Below are 27,276 nucleotides of genomic sequence, written 5' to 3'. Positions count from 1 at the left end.
CTTGGTCCTTCTTTTTCTCCTAATCAATTTTTCATTCTTCTCTTCAGCAGAAATATAAGGACAGAAGCAGTTACACGAGGTGCCTGCATAACATTTGCCTGCAGTTTTTAGTGAAAAAGAAACAAGCTGAAAGCTGATAGAGTGGGATTTGTCTCTGTTTCAAATTCTACGTCTGTCCGCTCACTTTTTGATTTCTCTCCAGTAGTCTGATTAAAGCAGCATTTAAAAAAAAAAATTGCACAAAATGTACTTAGCATTATAGTTTAGTAACACGTACCTTTAGCAATAATTGGTATTTGGTTATTCTTTGAACGGGTTTCAGCAAGTATGAGTCCAAACTGAGCTTGTGATCAAGTTTCCTTTGTCATTCCTGTAATCAGTGTTGGATTTTATCAGGACACTAATCAATATTTTTGTTATTTGATCTTCAGATGACTAAATAAATAAATAAATAAATACCCAACCCTGCCAACCCAAACCACAACGAAAACAAATCTACTATTATTTTAAAGACTCAAGTGAGCATAATACCTGAAAGAAGACAGAATCTGAAAACTGTCTCCACAAACTTTCAGATCGAGGTTTATTTTGACAGTATTTTTCATAAATCTGGAAATCTTCCATCTGAAATTGGAGAGACAAGCAGAAAGTTAATAAATTCTTGTGACCCGAATAGACAAATTTAGTAAGATTTTTTTTTTTCCTAATAAGGCTAGGAAAAAGCAGCACCCAAAATGCAATACCTTGAGGCATCCCAAGTAAAAACTGAGTACTCAAAATCACTGACTTTGCAATGGCTACCAGTTCTGAACTTGGAACATCAGAATAAATTGTTCCTGTTAATTTTTGCTTCAGCTGAATGTTAAGCACCCTACAGAGAAGTGTATATTATATTTACTAATCGTTTAATAAACCCCAGATGAAAATGAACTTAATCCTGTCATAGCTTTCTATTTACAGGATTAAAATATTTCGGATTTACTCTGTTGGGATGTATTCTTTAAAGAAGACAGAAAAGAACAACAACAACAGCAAAAAACAAAACTGAGAAATCTAACCAAGTAAACCAATCTTTTGTAGTGATGTGAAAGGACAGAGTGTATATCTCCTCTGTGTTTTCCTGACACCTCAGTAGAGCCATTTTCCTTCAAGAAAGTAGTGACTCTTTCTAAATTGTAACCACCCCACACAGCAGAAAATATCCCCAACTGTCAATTAACATCTACATTCTCAACCTGTTACCTATTCAAGACAAATGAAGGGGATGTGGTGGCAATTACTACATGAAACTCATATGTTACAGTCTTAGAGGGGCTTAACAAGGAAATGCCAAAAAAAGATGACACGTACCTGATCGAGAAAGCACCGTCCTACTAGTTCTGGGTATTCTACATAGTTTTCTAGTTCTCTCAAGAATATTCTACAAGGAAGAAGATTTTCTTAGACCACTCGTTAAAACAGTTGTACTAACTGTCCACATTCTTGCAATTCGTTTTCTAGACTTTTGGAAAAATCGTTGTACTAAAAAAACTAAAGAAAACTCTTTGAGATCATGTAAGTAAAAAGGGATAGCAAATTACAACAAATATTCTAATGAATTTATTTTAGCTTACTGCTGCTATAACAGAAATCAAACAGAAGATTGCGAAGGGAAGAAGGATTTTGTTTCCCTGCCTTGTGTATTTGGCAGTAGAATTTGTACAGTTTAAAGCGTTAGGTTTTTTATTCCAAGTACTACCAAACACCAGAAACATACAACTGAACCAAATCAAAAAGATCAGTGGCAAAACTACCAGTTTAATTTTGCCTGAATAAGAAACAACTATTTAATGAGGTTATCTTCTTTTGAGAACAACCTCTTGTCTACCAATTAAAATATCCCGTGAATACCTCTCCAGCAGCAAGGATTCAAACTTCAGAGAGCGGTTACTCAAGCATAAAATTAACCTGCCTCAACTAGATACAAGAGTTGGGAATTTGTAGTTTAGAACAATAATTTACTTTTCATAGCAAATTTCATAAAAAAAAAAAAGAAACCCAAACAAACCCTGCAACGAGTACCCAACATCTTTCCTCAGGAAGAGGACAACAATGCAAAATTTTATCTGTGTCCTGCAAACACCTGAATAAAGTTTCACACAGCTTTGCTCACCTTTTATAGATATTTTGCTTTTCCTCTTCTACACAATGTGAATTTTGACATGCCAGATAGCCAAGTGGAAACTCAGTCAGAATCTTTTAGCAATTTAAATCAGATTAAAAGAAAGAGTAAGGAACCCCACCCAAATGCTATTTTTATGTTGGATTGCAAAATCCTCACCTGTTGTGAAAGTGATAAATTTCTTCCATATTCCCAAACAAGATATCCTTCTTATTTTGGAGTTCTGGTGAAATAAGATGAGCCATTAAGGGGTTGTCCATCTCTGCAGCATATCCCTGCAACACAGGAGAGAGGCACACTGATTTTCTCCCTTGACTTGCCGTACTTATCTCTCTCTGACAAGGCAGTCTGCCTGCAGGCTGACAGACAGCAAAGAAAAAGCACAATATTAATCATGAAAAAAGTATACTGTTTCTGATTTTCCCTCAGTCCAGTAAGATACAAGCATAATCTTTAAAAAGACACTTGAGTAATTACTGCAATGTTAGTTAAGCAAGGAGGAAAGAAAATTTGCAATTATTTCCACCAAGTAAAGGCTATATATTCCCATACTGCTTACAAATTACAGTTCATAATTTTTCTATCAGACTTTACACACTTGAGTTTAAAGCCACAGTTCCAGTACCCACATAAACGTTCATGCTAGTCTTAACTCTTAGTATGACAGAACAAGCTGACTGTTATTTCTTCAGCTAACAGTAATCACTAAGCTGCAAATTCTATCTTTAAGACATTTACATTAGCTTTGGTACTAAAAGTCATAAATTTAGATTCTGACATCTTCTATTTTTCATACAAGGCCGCATTCTTTTGTATCTGGCATAGATAGGACTGCTGTCCTCTGATCCCAAGGTCACTAATCTGCAATTAAGTGATCTCTCAAAACACTAAAAAACAAAATACCAAACAACCCTCCCCCCAAAACATCAAACTCAAACAAGACACCCCTAATCAATTAAGCAGAAAAACTGCAAGAGTTCTCTAGTACCTGTACGGTAAGCAGATTTCTTAGTGTACAGGCACCTAAGGAAGATGACGCAACCCACTTTAGATTTGGGTTAGGTTTTTTGTTTTGTTTAAAACACAATTACCATGGACAAGGTGGTCACTGCATTAGTGACACTGATTACAGCAAACTGCAGTGAATTGTAACAACCTGAATTACATTTAAGGATAAGCAAAAGTGCACCTACAACCAAGATTTTAAATTTCAAAGTGATGTAAAAAATACATAAACTAGCAAAACTAGCTGGTAAAGTCAGCTAGCCTAGTAAGATTTTTATTTTTATTTTTAAAATCAGAAACACTCTCTTAAAAATCTGGGCATTTTTTTCCCTCGAACACCACAAAAAAGAAAAAACCCAACAGTACAGGCAACGATGCTGCAGCTCACAGATACCTAACCATTGGTGTCTATCTCATATCTCTCCTCCCAAATAGGAAAATGCAGAGTCTGACAGAGAGGGGTGAAAAACCAAAGTGGTATAGCCTTAAAAAAGATAAACAAAATTTACATAAAATAGAATTAATTAAAATTAACAGAGAAAGAACACCATGCAGTTCGGATACAGTGACAAAATGCATGAAGAGAATGATTAATTTCCACCTGAAGTAAAGATGATACTGAACATAGCTGCAAAGTCAGGATTGGCATAAAGAAAGGGTACCTAAACCAGCTGAGGTGAAAACAAACTTGACGGAACTCAGTACTCTGGAATTCTGAAAGAATAAAAGCCTGAAATCCAGCCACTGACAAAACGCTTTTGACATTTATTTTTTTTTAACTTTCAGGCTGATGTAATACTTCTTAAAAAAAAAAAATAAAACACCTCCATGTTTTACTCCCTATGTAGTACTTGTGTTTTAAGAAAGGTGAGGGAAAGCTACTCCATGCAGCCATGGGGAATCATTTAATCTTGCTTTAAGAACATATAAGGCTTTGCTTAGTCTTCTATTTGAAAGGTGTTCCAAAAGCATCAAGTAGAAAAAGGAGGCAATACCTAAAAAAAGACCTGGTCACTATTTTTCCCCAATAAAAATAACTGTATTTCACAAAATAAAGTTGGATGACTGTGGTTATTAATGAAATGAAAACTACCAATCTCGGACAAAAGCAGCTATGGCAGTCTTCCAGTAATCAATCTCGGGAACTATCTTGTGGTTTTTTGGGTTTTTTTTCCCCTTTTGGAATCCTTGGCAGAGAGAAAATGTATGGCAATTAAATATGACATAACAATAGGAGAAAAGGAGGATCAGGTTAATTTTACAGGGAAAATAGGAAGATTAATAGAATAGGAGAAACAAAGGAATTGGAAGAATAGCCAGAACTACGGATTAATAACTAGAATTACTCAAAAGCTGGAAGACTGCCGTTGAACCATACCTCAGCAAGGATCTCATCTAGAATTACTGCTGGCAGTCCTACTCACCCAAGTTAGAGAGAGATAGATCCCAAACAGCAAAGATGCACCAAGAAGTGTGCCTGGCATGGTGAGAGTACTGGACAGTCTATCACACTGGCAGAAAACCAAGAGAGTCTGGCCTAGCAAGGCAAGGATTGCACTCTACAGTGTGTACATGCAAAGCAAGAATAACACCAGAGGAATAGAAAGATTTCTGCAACAACCCTTCAGCAGCAGCAGTAAGGACCAAAAATCCTCCAACTATTTTGAGTTTTGATCTTATGAACAGAACTGTACATACATCATTGCATACAAAAGCAGAGAACAAATCAATCCTTCAAGGTCCGCTCCAGACCTACCTTGCTTTATTACCACACATCAGATGCAACCATCCTACCGTTATCAACACTTCCAAGGTCTTGGGCTGGACCCCGGACATAAATGCTGTGGGAAGCTGAGCACAAACTAGACAAAACCAAGATCAGAGTTCAAACCTCTCATACAGTACTCTTACTTGAAAGTATGTACTCAGAAATTATCACTCCCAATCCACAGAGTAAGGCAGCTCCTATTTAGGAGTGTAACATTGGCGTGCACACCAAGACTACCCAGTGGGCACAATTCCGATTCATCCTGATTAAAATAATTCAGTCTCAGTTATCTGCAACTTCATCATCTCCTACAGTCAAATTGGACTACAACAGAATGACACATCCGTGTCTGGAGACTTAAACTTGAGGAACAACACAGAATACTGCAGCGTATTTCTACAAGCAGCTCAGTAGGACTGGAACTGTGCCTCCAGAAATGGGGAGCAAAGGGAACACCTCTGTTTCCTTTACAATTCTGAATCAAGATATTATTACAAAGCAGTCTGTTGCCACATTTGTACCCAAGACATTTGAAAGACCACTTAAAGATAGGCAAAGAGGGAGGTAAGAAACTAATCTTCTCCTCTGACACAATGTAGATTCACATTCTGTGTGACACAAAACCTTCCTGGAGTTGACCCAAGACTCTGGGATGAACTTCTGCAGGAACTCACGATCATTACAAATCTCACTACGTTCCACCTAAATACTTAGGCATATCTTATTTTCTGTCCAGTTTGTGTTTTCTAATACAAAATCATAGTTGCACGAATATTTTTAGAAAAAGATTGCCATTCTTGTCTCCGTGAAAATATGATGAGTGAGGAAAGATGTAATGATCACATTGCTTGATGAGACAAGCAGAGGCATTAGAGTGGTAAGGAAAGCATAGGAGCATCCGTGAAATGAAAGAAAGAGATTCACTAACAGCTGCTGTGAAGTTTAATCTTTACCTCAAGAACACAGAGAAGTTCTTCCACATATGCTCGTTCAGTCTCAATAAGTTCATTAATCACATGCCTGCAGACAAAGAATGAAAATTAAGGCAGGCCTATTCACTTGTGAAAAGTGATTACTTTAACTCCGTGTTTGTACTTCACTTTATCATAGAATCACAGAACAATTCAGGTTGGAAAAGACCCATCGAGTCCAACCATTGACCCTACACTACAAGTTCACCCCTAAACCATATCACCCAACACCCCATCTAAACAACACTTGAACACATCCAGGGATAGCAACTCAACCACCTCCCTAAGCAGTCTATTCCAGTGTCTGACCACTCCTTCCACGACTTTAGACAACAAGAGAACAATTTCCAGATAACTGAAAATGTTACGTTTCATGGATATTTCTGTCAGCAGTTTATTTATCCTTATCAAGAATAATGTACTTTTAAAATGTTTCAAAATTTTTGAAAATGTGTTTAAAGAGGAAAAAAGTCAAATCTAGCATCTTAAGTGCTGTAGTAACTGAACTGAAGCAGCAAAGCATTTTATCACTGTACACATAAAATCTGGTTATGCTGTGTTTGCAAGTATTACAGGAGCTGGAGTTAGAACTGCATAGGAAATACAGACTTAAAGTTACACCAGTCACTTTAATTTAGAGGCATTTAGGGCACACTTACAATATCATAATGCTGCTTTAATGTCCCTAATGGTCAAGCAAGCATGCTTCCCTCTTAAATCTCCCTCCCCCTTGTAATTTTGTACAATTTAACATGTGGTTTTAAAGTGATAAGACAGAAGTATCCAATTTACAGGTAGAACTGCAAGGTCTGCTTACATACATTGCAGGTGGTATTAAGTTATTTTCTGGATATAAGATATATTGTCCAGATTTTATATAAGAGATTTTTCTTAACGTTTATCAAAATAGGAACTAAAAAGAACCATATAAAAAGACAAAGCCTTCTGAAGCATGGAGACCAGAACCTTGGATAGATTTGCAGGAGGCTTTTTACTTGAAACTATGTCACCTTTGAAAAGAAAATATGTAGTTAACCTGCCATAGCATCACCTCACTACAGGAAAGCTAGGGTCTGGTATTATATAAACTACAAATAATGCTGCAGACTGAAATACCTTCCTCTGTGTAGAGAGCATATTCACGGCATTTCAAAAAGCACTGCGGCTTAATTCAGAGAAGTGTACTTGTCTTATCCAGTCCTTAGCCAAATTCAGGCTTTGCTGGAACCAAATCAGAGAAAAAGCATTTTTTGTTTATCAAAATATACTTACTGCCGTAACACAGCTAGGTTTTCCTCATCATCCATTGTAGATCCTCCTCTGCTTTGATGGAGTTCAGTCATTTCACTCTAAAGAAGGAAACAAACAAACAAAATCATCACAGCATCACAGATGTGGGAAGAACACTTTAAAATGTGGAGCTCTGCACTCAGCTCTACTTGCCTGAGCTTTCACAGGAAAGGCTGTACCATTAAACAAGAGGGCGATTTGCAAGAATGTTGAAAAAAAAAAAACCACCCTAAATCCAAGTCAACCTGAAGGTCTTGACGCACACAAGAATATTTAGACACAGGGAGCTTTCCATGAAAAGCCAGCTTAGAAAAGGCCGTGGTTCGAGGCCCCTTTCCAGGAAGACAGCATCAGAGCATCAGCATAATCTTGGAGGCAAAACTGGTCTAAGTCTGTTTTCCAAGCTAAAAATGAGGTACTGTGCTAACTTTCTGGTAACTTCCGAACTTGACACAGAAGTTCACTCTTAGAACTTATACTGTGATGGCTGACCTAATTATGGCTTGCTGAAAAAATCTGAGAGGTTCTGCTTTCAATCCTCCCTTGAACTAACCCTTTCCTCCAACTGTTGTCCCTGCTGGTCACGTGGTCCTGCCTTCCTCCTCGCATTGTCTCTTGCTGAACCTTTGCTGAGTTGTTTCAACTCTCTAAACCCAGTGGGAAACTACTTGCTTCTGTTGCTGCTGTCAGGTTACTTTCCTTGCCGGAGGCAGGGCAGGAAGACCATCCCCACTTGGGAATGGCAACCCATTAGGTCAGGTGAAGCTGTCTTGGAGCCAACGACAACTACCTCCTCACTTCTGCCAGTTTTAAGAGTAGCCAGTTACTACTGGCAGATAATAAATGTTTCCTGTTCATAGATTTTATATTTTGCTGCCCCTAACATTTTTCCTAATATAGGCAGCTATTTACCTTCCCTCACACCCAGCCCAGTGACAAAGCAGCCTCTATTTAAACCACACAACTGCTTCACCAGAGTTACTTTGATAGGGGCAATATCAGCACTTTTTCAGTGGAACTGCCTCATTCTTCTTGAAGTTCCTGAATATTCTGCTGTATTATGACTTTTTTCAAGCAGTATGCGCATGAAAAGCACAAAAAAAAATAAAAATTACCTTTCCCCTTCTGTAGTTTACCCTCCGAAGTGCACTGCTTTCTGAGTTGGATACGTATTCGCTTTGAAGACCTAAGCATGTAAACCAGAATCAAACAGCAGTTAGAACCTGAGCAGATCTAACATAGATGTTTGTGTAACCACAAATTACAGGTGAAAGATTCTTTAAGTTTCTCAACACAGTGCAAAAATTTAGTTAAAGGCTACTACAGTTACTTACTTGGAGAGGTACAAGGAGATTTTACAAAGGCTTCAGGTCTAGGTGCAACTGGCTGAACAGGACGTGTCTGCTTAGCTGCCAGTTTCTTAAGACTTACTTGTCTCTTCTGAAACATTTCTTCCATACTTTCTTGCTTCTGGAAAACCTTTTGCACATGCTCCTATCATTGCCACAGAAACAAAAAATGTAAACAAAAAGTAAAAAAACCCCGTCACAGACCTATCAACAAGACACTTCACCATTTATAGTGCATTGTTTTGAAATAGTGATTACTCTTATACCACAAATAAAAATATTACCCTACTCTTCACTCCTAACAAGGCTTAATTTACAGTCGTTTCGTACACTTAAAAATTGTAACATCACTTTATAAAACATTTTGTGTGCTTGCTGTAGAGAAATCAATGGGGTTCAGGTTTCAATTTAAAAAAAATAGGAATTTTTTTGACAGTGTCTAATGGTTCTGTTACGTGAAGAGATCAATCAAGAGCAAAAGGGACATATTCTCAAGTTCTAAAAAAAAAAACCCCAAACCAGTTACAAAGCAGAACTCATACAAACATCAAGCTTAGGCATGTTTTTGCTACATACAAAGAAGATATTTCAATACTGACTTGTGAGAATTTTTTTTTATAAAAGCAATCCTACTATGTGAAAAATTGAAGTAGTTATTTAAAAGGCTCTGTGCTGGGTTCCAGTTTCCAACTGCAACTCCTAGTACCAATCGTTTAGCTTTATCAACGGCTATGCAGGAGAGCAATTTTAAAATTAACAAACGTACACACAGATACACATAAATGTCTCCTGGTACCTTTAGGTCCTCACTGAGGATGTGCCCATACTCTCTGTAAATTTTATTCAATTCCTTGATTTTATTGCCCGCACCAGTGTCCAGGAATTTCTCAATCTCCTGTAACGCTGATTCTGCACCATCCTGAGACTGACACTTATCTACTGGCTGTGAAGCCAGCAGGTAGATTCCTTCATCGCACCACTTCATACACTGGAAACAGAGAAAAGAACAGACTCAGAATGCACCGATGTCAGCATCAAACACTAAGAGGTCTAAAATGTTTCATACCTATACTTGTGGTGTATTCAGCTATTTAAGGAGAAAAATTCCAGCACACCGATATATTTTTACCTGCCAGCCGGCTGACTGAGGTTTTAGCAAACAAGATGGGAAACAGAACTGATCCATACAAAGTTTACCTTTTCTAGTAAGCCATGCAGTTCTAGAGATTTGTTAAGAAGATTCCTCCTCCGTTCTGTCTCAGTAGTGATGGCATCACAGAGATGATGAAGTTCACTGCATTTTGGGATAATGGAGTCCACAGCATAATGATTGCTTTGAATAAAAGCATCACTCTCCGAGGCTAGCATTCTGGCTTTTGCTACAGTTTCCTAAGAAAGCAAGCACTGATTTAAGTACATCTTTCCATGAATCAACACCAATGAAAAAAAAATTTAAAATTACACCAGTTGTTTTTACACAGTAAAATACACATTGATAAAGAACACATCTTTATTTAACAGCTCCCTTACTTAATAAATCAGAGTAATTTTCTGTCTTCCCAGATGCCCAAGAACTTTTATGCCTTCTTCGTTGTCACATCAGAGTACTTCAGAAACACTGAGTTTAATTCTATACCTCCCTGTGAAGGAATCACTGTTGTCTTTCTACGCATTAGTTACTCAGCAGCATGCTCGTGTGCATACGTATGCTGTTTAGAGTGCAGCAGCAATATGAACCCAAATTAAAAATATCTAACTCCAGCACCTCAGCCTCAAGAGCAACAACCTCAGTTAGAGACATATGTATTTTATTGTGAAGATCAGATGATAACCAGGTTCCCTTTCTATGGTGTTCAGAGCGCATGTTTCTCTTGGTCATCTTTTACATATTGTACATTCAAGACGTAGCTTTCTCATTTCTGAGATTTAACGAAGTAAGTAGCTTTAAGATGAATGGAAGTGGCCCCTCGATGACTAAGTGCACAATCTGTCAATGCAGGTACTTCACGCAATTCTCTCATGAACGGATCACACCAACTTTGTGACTGGTCACTCTGGTCTTTCTTGAGGGATGCCAAAGAACTGGGCTGCTCCAATGATTAAAGACTTTATTCCAAATTCCTTCTGTGCATTACTTGAGACACCGATTCCGCTCTGTTGTCAGCTTAAGCTCTGCTCATAAGATATACTCAATAACCACATGCCATTCCCCTCCGCGCACACTGTCATACTAGAAATCAAGGAGACTTGCAGAGTTCTTACACATGATTTTTCTTCAAAGTTGGCAAGATCTTTCAAAATATGCTCCACATGTGAACAGCTGTTTCCCACATCTGTGAAAGCAGACAGTCTCTCGGACACAATATCCAGAGCTGCTTTGACCTGAAATGAGACACAGCTTTGGATCAATGAAGATTATTCCACCTCTCTGCAGCAGCATCAGATACATAGCTCATGGGCACTATTTCCAGGCAGGTGACTCACATTACGTGGTTACTGGGGCAGAGAGACAAATCACTTTTCTTTTTGTCAGCCCACCTTTATTCCCAATTAAAAATGAAAACAAATACAAAGAAAACACTGTGAAGTAATTCCGTTTCCTGGTACTGAAAAAAAGAAATGCAGAAAACCGATGCTCAGGAAATATTTATGATCTTCCTTCTGCTAGATGGCAATAATACAAAACAACGTAAACAGCAAAACATGAGGTCCTCACCCTAACAATTGGTTGACAGACATACAGACACACACACACACACACACCTGTAAAAGGGTTTCTGAGCATTGCACCCATGGAGACATAGGGGCCATGCTCTGAGATCAGCTACACCAGCATAAAGGGACTGTAGGTGCCATCAAGCATATGAGTTAAACTAACATGAGCTCAGAAACTGGCTGTAAAAATTGTAGTTCAGCCTCCACCCAGCCTCGAATAGTGTGGTTGCAACTTCCCACCCACAGTGTTGGAGACTGTTTTATAAATTTTCAGCCAGAACGTTTAGGTTAAGTCTTGGTTCAATAAATGAGCCTATTGGCAAGATGAAAGCATTGCAACCAGCATATTATGCTTCTGCGGTGGAGAACAGGTTTCAAAGGAGGTTTTGAATGCTTTTACACTGCTGGGTCCATGGTAAAAAAAATAAAAATCTTAAGACTGCAGAAGAGAAGCTATTATATCTCTATGGGGAGTAAAGACAGCAGTATGTCAAGTAAGGACACGTACAAGAGAAAGGTTGGAGAAAGCTTTCAAGCACACACAAGAGCTGCAAAAACAAGACCGGAAGTATTTTCTTCTGAATCATTTCTATATTTCCAAATATTGACTGCCACCAAGAAGTTCTCACCTCTCTGAAATTCTGTTCAAAATTCCGAAGGCGCAGACACTGCTCGAGTTTTTGCTGGTGCTTAATCCAAAACTCATCAAAGGCAGTCTCTGTTTCATGTAATTGAGCCAGAAGCCTTTAAAATAAAAAAAAAGAAATACTGTAAGAATGATGGATGCAACTTTCAAGGGACAATACAATCTTCCACAGTAAACAAAAAGCCTCCCCAAAGCAATATGCTCCAGAAAAATAAACTGGATACAGGAAAAATTTTCAAGTATTGCACAGAATTGTTTCCTAGAATAACATTGATGCAAAACTGAAACCCAATACAAACATTAAGTTCTGAAAAATTGGCAAGTGCTGATTTGAAGCTAGCTGATGCACATATTACTTTTCAGCCCTGGCCTGGGGACATGGAGACTTGGGGCTAACAAACATAAATAAAGCATGCAAATGTGTGTGGGCTAGGACCCAGAGGAACCCAAGCCTTGGGCTCTAAGGAAAACTGAAGGCAAAGATTCGTACTGCTGTGACCAGGCAGCTGCCCTCACATTTCATTCCTTGGAGCAAGGCTCATAATAAACCTGAAGGTCATTTCTCCACCTCTTCTGAGCAGAGTTACTACTTAGAACATCACACGCAAGCGTACAGCAGTACCAAGATGAAAAAAACCCCACATTTTCAATAATTGTTTTGGTGAATGTCTTAAAACCTTTATTTTCCAACTTATCTTTCAGCATTGCATTTGACAGCATGGTATCCTATGGACTTATCTTTAGTGTGCCTTGGGCCATACATCAGAATTTTGTCTTCAATAGCACAGAAATGAACCCTGAATTTACAAGTTAAACCTGATAAGAAAAAAGGTGGGGACACACACAGAGAGTTTGTTCCAACTTCTGTCAGATACTGTACCGAGTAGGAACATTTTGGACAAATTAGCAACCCCCACCCTGACTGTCCTGCGGATAACTGATAGCAACCATGACCAAAAAGAGAGTGACTTCTTCCAAGCTTTGTGGATTGGAATGGACAGTTATTTGGAAAAAATTCAGCCTGCCTGCAATAGAAACACAGAATGACAGACAAAAAAAAGAATGCAGAATACTGCCTGGGGGAAATGAGCTATGCTTTCATAGCTTTGTGCAAATTTACATCTGTGCTATGGTGATATAATGTCTTCAAACCTGGCAGTAATTTAAGGTGGGGGGGGAGGGAAGGGTGGGCAGGGAGCAAAGGAAAACATCATCTATTACTTATATGCCCAAAGGAAGACTGTAGGAAGTTTGTGCATAGATACTTCAAGAGCAGCGTACTCCCCAGTAGCCTTTTAAAGCCTATGAACAACACTGATAACACATCAGCAACGTTAGAAGCTCCTTTGGGCAGGTTTAAAGAAAAACAATTCTCCCACTTTCAATCAAAAGGACTTACGGAAATTGGACAAATCTACTGCAAAAAGGGGATATATAATTTCTGTCTTACCCTCCTGTCCCTCCAGCCGTAAAATTTCCTTGAATTACACTTTAGATTCTAACCAAAGCATTGATATTTTTTAAAATAAGCTGCTCAACTATATAGTCCAAATCTGATACACAAAAAAAAAAAAAAGAAAAAAAGAACAGCGTTACTTTTTCAGTAACAGAACTCAGACCCCTTTCCCTATTTGCTTACAGCAAGGTGACCCAGTAATGGACATCAGGGGTTTATTTTGCTCAGGACAGATCTGACAACAGAGGAGTTGATTCTGAAAGCACCTTTTATATGTCACAATGTCAAATTTGCTTCTTTGTTAAGCATGCATATGGAAATAAGTAAAAGAGCTGGGAAGGGGTCAAAATAAAAAGAAAAACACCCAAAGCAGAAAAGCAGCACGTTCAGTATCTCACTCCTCTCACCTTTCTACCGTCGTTTGATTGTCTAGCTGATCTTGATTCAGTTTGTATTCAGGATTCTCAGAAACTGGTTTTGTAATACTTGCAAGGATATCATCTCCCTGTTCTACTGCTAGCCTGATATCCTCCTACAAAACAAAATGAAAACCTCATACACTGTAGTTATATCTTGTTTCTTTAAGCAGACTTCATAAGGCACCAAACTGGAAAAAAGGTTTTGTTTTAATAGCAATAGAGCAAGCATAGTTTGATTAAAAGCAGTGTTTGACAACAAATGCAGACAGTAAATGCTAAATGTCAGCTGCTTTTACATTTACCATCCTGAGACCCCAGTATAAATGAGTTGAATTGTCATAATAGACAGCCTTCAAGTGTCTCCTTAGGTTACAAATATTGGAAAAGTTTTAAATATATAGTTTTGAAACCCCCAATAAGCTGATTTGAAAGAACATTTGTCCATTCCTCAAAAGGTCATATATTTTTCACATGCATGCAAAAACAATCAAATTTCTTGTTGCAAACAAAACTACAAGTTAAACACAACACTACTTAAAAGAATTTCTGTTTCCGCATACAAGTCCTTATGCATTCATATAAAATATATATAAACTTAATATATAAACTTAACCTCAAGAAATGTCACTTTTACTGCAAAGAAGTTTTTGAACATCAAGTTCAATAAGTTTTTTATTTTTTGCATTGTCTATTAACATCCTTCAGATCTTCTATTAACATTATTAGCTATACATTAAAATACAGTTTAACTAGAAGACAATATCTTTACAGAAATTACATACCTTCATTTTGTCCTTCTTGTCTGTGTGTGTTGCAAGAAGGGAGCTGGTTGACTGCACATCATTTGGTAGCTCTGTTTCAGCCAGCTCAGCCCCAAAGGACTGAAGAATCTGAGCTGTTTGCTTGACCTTTTGGGCGAAACTTTCTATAGCCTTTTGAAAAAAAAAAACGAAACCAATTACAGATGTTTCATGCTCATCACATGCATATGTACAGACAGACAAACAGACACATACACACACAAAATGTAACTCAAAACAAACCCAAGCAGATGAATTACACAATTGAAAAATGGTCAAAGTATAATTTTGCAAGCAACAGATACCGTCACCATTAATTCCTTAATTGTATATTTTTCCTAAGCTTGTATCAGGTGTATCTTCCTCATATTTTTATAATCTGGAGTTACTTTACAACTTGAGCTTTTTCTCTCTCGTAGCAAAAACAATAAACCTCGACACAATAATGCACTCTAGTTCTTTTGCTCCAAGTGTTGCGAAAACCACTCCCAAATTATTACTCATATTATTTCTCTAAAATGACTAAGTACCACTGGGAACATCTCCTCACTCCAAGCAAGTCAACTTGCATCACTTGGAATCTGTTTTATAAATGACAGGGTATAAAATAGAAGGGTTCATTAAACTGGAAACTTAAAACAGAAACTAAGACTTACAGTGCGACGGGACAGCCATCTGTTATGGCAGTAATCCAGGGTGCCACCAAGATCTTCTGTTAATTGTGTTTTATCAATGTAACTCTGCAGTTCTGATACTGAGCCCAGCATTATGATCTACAGCAGCGAAGAAAAAAGGCAACGTAATCTGTGGCAAGAAGGCCCTTGTTAAGGACTCTAAGCCCCATCATTCAGCCTCTAATAAAGAAAATTCAGTTTAATACAGAAACGATGGAACTATTTCCTTTGGGTATAAAAACCCAAACAATAGTTGTTTCAGTTGAAGATGATGTAAATGTAAAAATAACTGCATATGAACATGTGCAATAGACATATAATAAAAAGCTTATGAATTATACAACATAAATGACACCATCAGCTTTTTCTATCTTGATAAACCATAGATGGCTATTTTCTAAGAGCAACATTAATTTCTTGTTCGTGTTCTCGTGTTATCCTGAGTCCGTCAGAGAAAACAATAGTATCTCCATGGATCTGGGATGTAAGGACTGGTTCCTCAAAATGAATGAGAGGTGAGAGAGAAAAGTATCTTAAAGACTGTATTTCACCCTTGAAATTTACATCTGTTAGGTAAAATAACTTGTAAATCTTTAGTTCATATAGTTTCAAAGTTTACTTTAAATTATAAATGCTGTAGATTTACAAACAAAAGTGTAACCAGTGGGTTTACTGGCATCAGTTGTACGCTTGTTCAAATGATAGAAACGAGAGTATTTGTCTATGTCACATGCATTTGCCTCAAAATTCACATACTCGGTCAAGAATAAACCATCATGAATTAGCCAAAGTTGCTGGAACCACTTTTAGACATGGCTTTTTGTTGGGATTTTTTTGATCCTCACTGGCTACATTAAGAATTGTAATAGATTCCTAACAGTAAAGGGAAGACAGAGGACTACTTACAGGTACTTTCATTTTAAACTCATCTTTGTTGAATTTGAAAGCAATGTCTGAGAGAGCACGATGAAAAAATCCCGTTGGGCGCAGGACGAGGACTAGTTGCAAGTTTCCTGGGAAAGCTGCCTGCAAAACAAGTTCAGCCTGTTATTTTCTCATCTCGGCTCCAAAAAACCATATTTGAACGAAGAGAAGCACCTGTTAAACCACAAACTAACCGTATCAAAGGCCTCCCATAATGGAGTGACCAGTTACAAAACTGCAAGGCTTGCATAAAAAGCTCCATTCAAAGAGATATTTACTCATCTTTAAGAACAGGAATCTACTCTGCTGGACTGGCTTGCACCGTTCTTCAGCTAGGACTGCATCCTAGTTAAGGAGGCTAACGAACAAACAGCAGTGGCGTAGTACTTTTGCAACAGCAGTACTTTCACAGTTATCTTTATTTAATAGCGGGTGCCAATAGAAATGTCCATTATTGTCTGAACCCCTAACAACATGTTTCTGATTCGTGCATATACTACCTTGCCAGCTGCCTGCAGAAACTATTGCCACTGAGACTGAATTTCTTGGGCAGTAACTTAGAAATAAGCCTTAATTTTGTACACAAAAAGAAAAATCAAACATTCTGAGTTGTCGTCGTTTTTCATTAGCTTCCAACTAGTAGTCTAATGGATCTTATCAGTTCTACAAGTGATCAGGGGAAAGCAGAAGACATGAGAAGGAAAGAAGAAATAGCATTAAATTACTAAAAATAAACCTCTGTCATGGCAGAGGTTTGTACACTTGGCATGTAGCCGTTCTTGAGATTATGCAAGTTTTCTCCCCTATTCAGTATTTCCACTGTAGGGAGGCAGTGGAGCTCACTAAAGAAATGATCATCATGATGATTAAGTACGTAATTTTCTTCATGTACTGTTGGAAATTATGTCACATTTCTAGCAAATTTAATTACTACTGAAAAAGAAAAAAGCCAACCAAAGAAAACACACGCTGACTGAAGGAACTGTCTTGCTATGCTCTGTTTTCATGCCTAGTGAAACTGTCAGTAACTGGAAGGTTGGAGAAGTAGTTTAATATTCATTTTGAGATTTCCAAGGGTTTTGAGTATTTAGCACTGGAAATAAACTTTTAAAGAGAAAAGCAGTTACAATCCTTTCTGGAAGACTTCACAGATTCATTGTGGTTCCCTATATATTCAGTATACAACCGAGATCTCAATTTGATTGAGTAACCTTAAAGGCTTAAGCTTCACAATGTGTCTCCACTCCAGTGATATCCAAATTTTCTAGAAAGCACAGTGGTTTGGTCCCAGAGGAGTCTGTCTGAGGGCTGGGAACATAATCCAGATAACTCTGAGTGCCCACACTACCTCCTCATCCTTGCATGGTAAACAGTCTTTCTCTGTGTACTAAAAAGCAGTACACTCTGAGGACCTACTAATCCACAGTTATCAGAGGAAAAACTTTTTATAGAAAATTCCTGACTGTATTCAGAAGAAAGAGTTAAGAGATTATTTTTTTACTATTTTTCTCTGAACTACTGTAATGCAAGGGTGACTGCAAATTTATTTAAGAAAAATTTTTAACTCATACTAGGAAACATTGCAAGAATGGACAAAAGAGGTGGATTTTTTTATTAAATCTCCTGAATAATCTTTTATGAACAGTACCCATGTACTCTATTCATTTCATACAGTCAGAAGATGTGTCTATTCTGTGACTTCAACAGCAGCGTTCAGAATCTGAGCTGTTAATTTTCACCTTCAACTTCCAAAATGTGGTTTATTCAATAGCAATGTCAACATTTCAGAAAGCTCTGAGGAGAACTATTTTTTAGGAACACATTTTGAAAAAAATAAGGCGTCTTCATGCAAGATATCCATGCCACCACATGACATCCAGACATACCGTCCTTGGCAGTGCATGTTTACAACCCATTTAGACTCACCCAGAATACAGGGAAATGCCTATTCTCTTTGCTTCAAGTTGAGTAGATACATTAGAAACACACAGTGGCATGAAATTATGAAGCACAAAAGATGCCACATAGTAAAAGTAAATTTAAGTTACACATGAGCGTACTAAATTTCTACATTCTAACATTAAATTCTCACTTTTACACTTTGTGACCGTAGTCTAGGTTTTTACTCCACAATTTCAGAGACATATATGCTGAAAGGGACTTGGGGATGCTGGTGGACAACAAGCTGGACAGGAGTGAGCAGTGTGCCGCTGCAGGAACCAAGGCGAATCGGATGCTGGGCTGCACCAGCAGCGGCACGACCAGCAGAGAGAGACATGATCATCCTGCTCTGCTCAGCGCTTGTCTGGCCGCACCTGGAGTGCTGTGTCCAGTTCTGGTCTCCACAGTTCAAGAAACACATGGGCAGACTGGAGAGGCTCCAAAGGAGGGCCACAAAGACGATCAAGGGGCTGGAGAACCTGCCCAATGAGCAAAGCCTGGAGGAATTCAGTCCCTTCTCCCTGGAAAAGTCCTCAGGGAGACCTGATCACGGTGTTCCAGTTGCCGCTTAAAGGGCAGCTACAAAGAGGACAGAGGCTCTCTCTTCATAAGGAACCATGTGGAGAGGACAAGGGGCAACAGGTACAAGTTGCACCAGGAGAGGTTTCATCTCAATATAAGAAAGAATTTTTTTGCAGTGAGATCAATTATTCACTGGAACAACCTCCCCGGAGATGTGGTAGAGTCCCCATCACTGGAGGTTTTCAAGATGAGATTGGACAGGGTGCCAGATAATCCCATTGAGGCTCCCTTTCCCCATGAAAGGTTGGGCCAGATGAACTTTCAAGGTGTCTCCCAACCTGAAACAGTATTCTGTGATTCTACAATATTTAGGCTATTACAGAAACAAATGGTAGTAGTCAAATGCAATGCAATAGTAAATTTGTATGTTAGTGCTTGGGGAATACAGAGTTTAACTCTGCGACCAAATTAAGTAGGGTATCTCATTATTGTTCAATTCAAAGTAAATAAACAGAGAATATACATTGTAATTCTCCATTTCAGTAAATCTACCCTAAACAATGCTCTTCAAGTCACTAGTCTTGTACCACTTCAACTCCCATTCAAGGTTTGCCAGAAGTTTCCCCTTTCTCTCAACTAAAGCTCAAATTCTAGATAAATCTAACTTTGCTTACAATACCATTCTTGTCTCCACTAGTCTGTCTAATGCTTCCCATTTGTAGGGTATTTTTTCCAAAAAAACTCCCCAAACATACCACAGATATACTAAACATACCTAACTAGTAAGTCTTTAAAAATGCCTCCTCTGCTTGTTGTGGCTAGGAGTCAAAACTGCAAACTGATCTCTGTGAAACAAGAAAAGGGAGGATTGCCACAGTAAACATTGTTGGACCTGTGCAAGCCATTCCAGTTTATCTGAGCTTATATTCGCACTGCAGAAATATTACTATTTTCCTAACTCTTTTTTCCCTAAAGCTCCGATTATTTGCAGAGACAATATAATGCAAGAAACATTTCTTAGATGCATGTGAGCTTCATCAACCACTCAACTTTACCCTGAACTGGAGAACAAAAAAAATTAATAAAGACCTCCAGTCCAGCAGCATATTTGTTTGAAGCCATTGTATAGTAGGCAAACAGACTTCTCAATATTGCTGTGCCAATGTTAAGCAGAAGAAAAAAAAAAACTGCATGTGTTTAATAGTGCCATGAAATAAACTGCCTCCAAAGACTGTTTCAGTGAAGTCAATGAACATCACTGTCACTTGAAGAATGATTTGGTGCTTGAAAACTGTCTTTTTCCAGAAGTGTCCATCTTAGATCAATTAATAACAACTGCTCCCCCAACATCTAGTCTCAACACGGCATTGTAATTCATTTAATGTCTATGTAAAAGAGACCAGGGACCATGTTTTTGTCACCCTCTATGAAAATTATTCTAGCCGAACTTATCTATTCCTTTATTTTACTTGCATCAGCACTGGGACTTGTTTCTTAGCTCATGACAGTTGTAGGATTAGTTTTCTATCTGCTTATCTCCTTCACTTTCCCATCCAGTCAGGCCAGCGCTGATTCTGGAGATACAGAAGAAGATGCAGACCTGCATCTAATTATCAGCTTTGAAATAAATGTTTGCAAGTCAGGCATTTATATACAGCACAGCCCTTAAAGCTTTCCAATACAGAGACCTTTGCTGCCCTACAAGTACCCCAAACATGGAGATTGGGCAGAACTTTCACTGGCTGGACAAAACAGGAGCTATCTTAAATCCTCAAAGAAACTACTTAAATATTCAGGAGCAGGTTGACCTGCCTGCTTTCATGGGAAGCTTTCCACTGCATGCTCCAGGCTTCTGGAAAGAGAGAATCTTAAAGAGACTGAACCCAGCTGGGTTTTGGGCAAAATGTAAAATTAAGTTACTTGCATGCAATCTTAATTATCACTTGTCTTCACAGAATATTAACAGCTGCCTGTGGCACCAGTCCTGACCCTGAAGTTAAGCAGCCGCTAACAGGAGGAGGCCATCTCACAGATGAAGATGACACGATGCTGAACGGCTGGTAAGGACCCACAGAAGCTGAGCAGGAAACAACCCCTGCCTGATGATCGGTAAGGGGTGGTGGCAGCTTACTTGAGAGGAAGGAAGGAAGGACAGCTTTTCTCCAAGGACAGGTACCGAGATTCTTCCTGTCTTTGGTTGCCACTGTGTAACGTGGTGCCAACAGGGAGCTATTTAAATCACTCCATATTTTTACCTCCACCAGCCAGACAAAGCAGCAATCCCACGCACTCCTGCCTGACAGCAATTGTATATAGGCACATATGTGCAATAGGCTATTGGGCAGATGGCACTTTTAAAGAAGGAATAAGTCCCACTAAATCATGTTCTTTACAACAGTCACAATATTCACTGAGACAGGACGCTGGGCTGCCAGGCTGCCGCTCCCCCGAGGAGGCAGTGCAGAAGCAGAGCGGTGGCTGGCATCTACAGCCAGGAACCAGTCACTACAGCTTTCAGCTGTGAAGTGACCTTTTGGAAAAGAAAACAAACATCTTTGAGTTTTCCTATCCTAGGTTTCCTCCTAGGCCTTATTTAGTATATGAAGGGAATTATGTGGATAGATACGTATACCTTGTAGAAAGAGATGCACTTAAAGCTGCAGTCTGCTGCTCCATCCCACAGAGCAATTCAGTCAGCAGCTGCCCCAGTGCTCAGAAGTGTTTTATACTCCTGCACACCAAAGGAAAGCTGTTCTGATAAACAGCAAACCTACAGCCCTCTTTGTTCCTCTTCCCAAGTAAATAGCCAGCTTTCAGAAACACCAGAACCATGGGAGCCATCAAAGAACTAACGTTTGACTCAGTTTTAGTAGAACTGTCTTAAAGTACTTGGAACAATAATATTTTTCATTTTATGAAGAGCTTCAATATTCCCACATCACCAAACTCTGTGGTGGTGTTTTCCTTTCTGCACTTACTAGTATGCTGTAAGCCACAGGGTGCTTCTTTCCAAAATACCTCTGTATATAAAGGAGCTAATAAGTACTTTTTTTTCCTCTCTTTTTTTTTTTTTTTCTTTTTGGCAGGACTGTTTATTCCTGGCTAGAATGAAGTCTCTTACACAGGCTTCTTGTCAAGAAAGAATCTTGAATTAAATCAATTCATAAAATGAGCAGTTTGAAATATAGGTTTAAAAACAGTGAGCTGTTTTGCACTAGAACTGGGTTTAATAGTTTGTGATGTTGTGATCCTGTTTTCAGAGTTTGATTCCCTTCTCTTTTCACTTATTAAAAACACAGGTAATAAACAGAGGAAAAAAAGCTCACTGTACAAGGAATACTGCAGAAGTGACTGCACATGAAATATTCTCAAAGTATCCAAAGCAATAAGACAAAACCGTACAGTATCTCAAAATAACCCTTTTAGTTTATCGATTACTCGAATCATTCATAACACAAAATAACATAGCCACAAAATTAATACAAATACTGCTACAGATTGATCATACCTTCAAGTTCTTGTTTTGAATTCAAGCAAAAATGAGAAACATAACTAGGGGCTGAAAGAAGAGCAGTTTTCTCAAATTTAACCAATACAAATTGTTAAACATCATTACAGTTTTCAGGACATGAAACAAGGAGCTAGTTAAAAACTGTGCTAGCAGGAAATAACTATCTGTAACATAAAATATGCCTTTCTTGGAGCATCGCTTACTAAACACATCTTTCCCCCATCAACAACTCACCAAAAAACCCAACATCTCTTCACAAACAAGGCCAAATAACTCAAGGTTGGATGACTGTAATTCACTGTTTCTCACCTTGGATGTAAAACCAACGATAAGAATCCAGATGGCACAAAAGTAGGACTGTCTGGCTCCTGCAAGGTTTAGGCTGGTGTTAGCACTCCTGTCTCCCCATTAACTTCTGGTGTCCTCCTGCCAGCTAAAGGTCTTGGCCCCGATCTTCAAAGCATTTAATGGACTATGCCTCCGTTACAGTGAGGACTGCATTTTGATTTATGAAGAGCTAAGAAAAATAGTGCTCTGGACAATGCAGTCCAAAACAGAAGGCAGAAAACCTGCATGCGATGCAGGCAAATGACAAACCAAACTTCTCCAGGAGGCTGGATACAACCCAACTCTTTTCACATTTAGAAAGAGCTGCAAAGTTTCATAACTGGATAAAATTTCCTCACTACCACCTGAGTGACCTCCATACCAACTGCTACCTCAAGAAGAGTTGCCCACAAGTATGTTACTCCCTAAGCACAAAGTTTAAGGAAGCTTATTTTCTTTGGACTTTCAATATTGGGCTGATGGAAGGTTATGGTGGAACTTTCAAATGATGTTCAGTGCAGTGAGTTCACACTTTAAATTTTCCCTCAAGATGGAGAAGAGAATGATGACAGGACAGCAGAGACAAAGACAATGTAATGGCACAGACTTTTTTTTTTTTAAGAAAACACACTGGAACTATGAACAGAGCAGGGTGAAGGCCCAGAACACATTGATTAGTAATGTGCCTTGCTCCTACAACTGTGGATTGAATATTGCTTATTTGGATATGGCAACAGTAGGTGAGGAAGCAAAAATAAAGGAAAAAATAGAAAGAGGGGGGGAAAAAAGAGGTGGGGGAAAAGTGTAATTTTTACTGCATGGAAAGGAAAAGATGACAAATTGGCCAGTGTTTCCAGCTGGGACGATATAGAGGCATTTTATCGAGCTATGTGACCGCTGCTCCTTGCATCCTCACTCAGGGACCATGTCTTACTCCCATGAGCCTATCCACTTGCTCAGCCACAGGAGCTGAAAAGTTCAGCAAGGTTTTGTGTATGCCTGTATACCACGTTTAACTGAAAACGGGACATTACAATGCAAACATACAAGAATTTCAGGAGCTGACAGGGCAAAAAACTTGAGAATTTTCGTATCTTCAACCAGCAATGTAATGAGACTGAACCACTTGCAACGGCTAACGTGAATATTTTTATTGTAATACCTTTCAGTTTTCTATGGCCATTTCAGTAACATGACAATTTACTGCCAAGAGTTCACACTTAAAAACGTAAAGCTTGGCTTTTGGTGTCTCTATCAGAACTCCAACTTTTGGCCTGGCTATCCCAGTAGACCAGGCTCTTCCTAGAGCAACATGAGGGATGAATTCTGTCCAATTTACAGCTGTCTAAAAGCTAGGCTTTCTATATAGTCAACAGTATCTCTAGGCTATCCACTCCACTTAGACAGAATGAGTCACCCTCCAAACATGTGCCATTCTTGACTGCACTAGGCTAGTAACTCCACTTCAGCTAAATCGGGGGAAAATAAATAATCTTGTTTGCAGTGTCTCTTAAGCCAGAGTCTGCAGTCTTGCAATGGTTAAGGACAACCTCCTGGCCCACCTGCCCATTGCAGCTTTGTCACGTAGAGTATAACAGCAGCAAAGCCTGCATGCTTGGGCATGTACTTGCCCCGATCTCTGTCACATCCCAGGAAAAGAGTGGTCATCTCTCAGCCCAGAGCCTTTGGCTTTGGTTTCAGTTCTGCTGTCACTGCAGGTGCTTCAGCAGCAGTCATCCTGGGTGAATGGTGGAGCCACTGCCCTTCCACTATGCCTGAAAAAATAGGTTTACTTCATCTTCACAACCTTGACTCTCCATGGCAACCTTAAAGTATTAGCACGAAATACAGATTCAGCTTGTCATTGCTGATTTTCTGTCCCAGAGAAAACGATCCCTAAACAGGAATTAAGAAAAAAAAGAAGCCTAGAAATTTTTTTTTTAGTTAAAGGACTGTCATCTGTGAAATACTTATCTGTCCTTGAACAGGAGATTTTTTCATAAGATAGACAGGTTTTCCACAATAATTTCAGCCTAAACCAAAATTCTTTCTTTTTTAGTTTTGCTTCAAAACATATTCCAACATCCATTAGTACAAACCACACGCTTGTGCATGAAGAGTCTTAAAAATAACATAAAATAAGGAGAAAGATGTACATGCTAGTATGAATTTCTGGTTAGCAGGTACTCACTGCTTACCAATATATTTCTTACAGTTGTTGGGATATTAGTGATGAGCAGATGCTCCAGCCACAGAACCCTGCGCTGGCATCTCTGATTTCACAAATCAAAAGTGTCAACCCCCTCAGGACAATTAGAGAAAAATTGGGAAAGACAGTAGGGAGGATGCTGCAGGAACTAAAACAAATGTACCAACAGCCAAAACTCTCTTCTCAAATAGCATGAGACTCACACCCTCACACACAGCAATAAGCTTTAGCAATCAAAACTGCTAGAGATACTGGGCTTTCAGACATCAGGTTCAATATGGACAGCCCAAATGACACTCAGATGCTTCATCACCATCAAAAGGCAGCTCTCACTGTTAGGAAAACCCAACAAGGGCAAATCAAGCCTCCAGTTACCCTTGAGCCATTTAAATAAATAAATAGATAGAGAGATAACTAATACCTTTCTCCATCAACAGGACTCAGAGAAACCCTCATGACTTTGGCGCAAGATACGTATCATGAATGTTTGGCTTTGTTTTTTTAAGGAACAGGGAGCAGAAATGTATTTAAAATTAATTTATGGCAAATACTATAGCAAACACATGGTGAACAACAACAAATACTGATTTTTCACTTTATTTTTTTTAATAGGATGGTAAATTTTCAAGTGTTCAGGGATGACGGGACTGTTGCTGAATCCCAAGAGGATGACCGCCACATACATTCACGAACACAAAACAAAGCCAAAGCTAAGCCAGTTCAATGAAAGAAATATAAAGAAAATCATGCCTTGAACAGATTAGATTTCAGCTATGAAGCATGCTTCCTCTCCCAAATAAAGCTCACAGAAGAATGAAAAAAGAAGAAAAAAGCAAAATGACCCATCATCAACAGTACTGCAACCTGCAGTGCTCCCTGCACTATGGTGATGGATCCTGTATCATGGGGGTCTGTATATTGTGCCTCTAGGCAAAACAACACACGCCTGGACAAATGTTACCATAAATGTTAATATTATGGCTATAAGTAACATGCCCATAGTTGCCCCCCACCCCTTATCACTTCAGTTAAAGGACTGTCATCTGTGGAATACTTATCTGCCCTTGAACAGGAACTATAGCATTCAGTTCTGAAGGAGATTCAAAAGCTCCAGAGATAAAGTCCTTCTTTAATCACCCCAAATTATGTTACTCTTGATTTTCACTACTGGAACCTACTCAATGCTCCAGCTCAAAATTTCAAAGTGAGTCGTGAAAGCAAATTTTGCTAATATTTCAGTATATCTTCAATATATGACATTCCTAATATAGTTACTGTGGAAAAAGTTGTATTGTAACAATATTATACCACTATACATTCATTCACCGAAAAGTCAAGCAGTTCTTTGGTCAGAATGGGGCTACACATTTACAGTTTTGATTTGATTTTTATCTTGGAGTCAAAAATTTTCAGCCATTAAAAATTAACGAAAAAATGCTCATGCTCACAGCTCTATTTTTCAGCACTGAGAGAAAAGATTATCAACCTTAACAATTCAAGCAAGGCTAACGAGATAAAAACAAGACGAGTAAACCAACAATAGCATAAGCATTTGAGAAACATGAATCTGTCTTTTCCTACTTGTGTAAAAAAAAATAAGCCTCTAATAAGCCTAGTTTTCATGTTTATAAAAAAATTAATTAAAAAAGAGACTGAAAGTACCAGTGTGTGCTCTTGACTCACCATAGTAGGTACGTAAGATTTTCTTGCTTACGAGCAACCATTGTTTTAATTTGAACATCACAACATCAGCTTTTATACCTGAATTCCTTTCATAAGTGGTAAATTATATCAGGATCCTTGTCCTAATCTCCTCCTAAAAGGAAAGGTCACTTGAACAGCGAAAGGTGGACCCAAAGCTCTGGTGAATGTGTAGGCTATCCATGCAAGTATCGGTTCTCACTTGGGAGAGCTGCACACCGTACACATTCACACACACAGACAAACACACACATGTTCCACCAGTGCCTTCTCAGAAAGATGTCCTGAGCTGCCAATTGCATTAAAAGCACACCACAGACATCCTGGTCAGCTGGGATACAGAAGAACTACTGGATACTTTTTCTGTCACTGATCAGCTAACATCTTGTTGAAGAAATACAATATAATAGAATCATAGAATGGCCTAAGCTGGAAGGGACCTTAGAGATCATTTTAATCCAGCCTCCCTGCCGCCAGGGATATTTGCTAGTTTTCTGCTAATAAGATGGTTCAACACAGAAAATCTTTTTAAGGAGTTAATTTAAAACAGTACTCACTGCTATCCGCAGTACGGAAGCTTTCACGGAGTTCCATTTGTCCTGTCTGCGGTCTATGACAAGAATAAATCCAATCCCAGCATCTCGCAAACTAAGTTTGGTGGACGAAAGAAAAAAAAATAGAGAAAGTTCAGTTAAAAATGTAAATGAAACTCCTCTGGTTCTCTCATTCAAAAAAGCAATTAAAAACTAGTTTAGAGAAAAAAAAGTAGCTTGACTTTTTTTGTGCAGAATCTTCTTCACTAAACACCCTAAGTAAAAATGTACTATAATATACACCATTGGAAAGATGCAGCAGTTTCAAATACGTTCCACAAAGCTTCAAATCAT

General features: G+C 38.6%; 1 protein-coding gene across 1 annotated transcript in view; it reads right to left on the bottom strand.

Annotated features, from left to right (window-relative positions):
- The window catches only part of MCF2L (MCF.2 cell line derived transforming sequence-like), a gene marked incomplete at its 5' end in the record, with an annotated part of 38,838 nt that extends 11,769 nt beyond the window's left edge, over nt 1–27,069 (bottom strand). Inside the window, 17 exon segments of the mRNA XM_009874396.1 lie at nt 278–370; nt 532–624; nt 1,351–1,420; nt 2,321–2,436; nt 5,888–5,954; nt 7,178–7,254; nt 8,311–8,381; nt 8,530–8,689; nt 9,341–9,532; nt 9,742–9,933; nt 10,807–10,926; nt 11,889–12,003; nt 13,769–13,893; nt 14,563–14,712; nt 15,237–15,353; nt 16,161–16,280; nt 26,947–27,069. Of these exon segments, the coding sequence (XP_009872698.1) occupies nt 278–370; nt 532–624; nt 1,351–1,420; nt 2,321–2,436; nt 5,888–5,954; nt 7,178–7,254; nt 8,311–8,381; nt 8,530–8,689; nt 9,341–9,532; nt 9,742–9,933; nt 10,807–10,926; nt 11,889–12,003; nt 13,769–13,893; nt 14,563–14,712; nt 15,237–15,353; nt 16,161–16,280; nt 26,947–27,069 (2,001 nt within the window).
- Nucleotides 27,070–27,276: the final 207 nt, after the last annotated feature.

Source organism: Apaloderma vittatum, unplaced genomic scaffold (assembly GCF_000703405.1).
Source record: "Apaloderma vittatum isolate BGI_N311 unplaced genomic scaffold, ASM70340v1 scaffold17608, whole genome shotgun sequence".
NCBI lineage: Eukaryota > Metazoa > Chordata > Aves > Trogoniformes > Trogonidae > Apaloderma > Apaloderma vittatum.
Note: the sequence above shows the minus strand (reverse complement) of the source record. Positions and strands in the feature narration are given on the sequence as shown.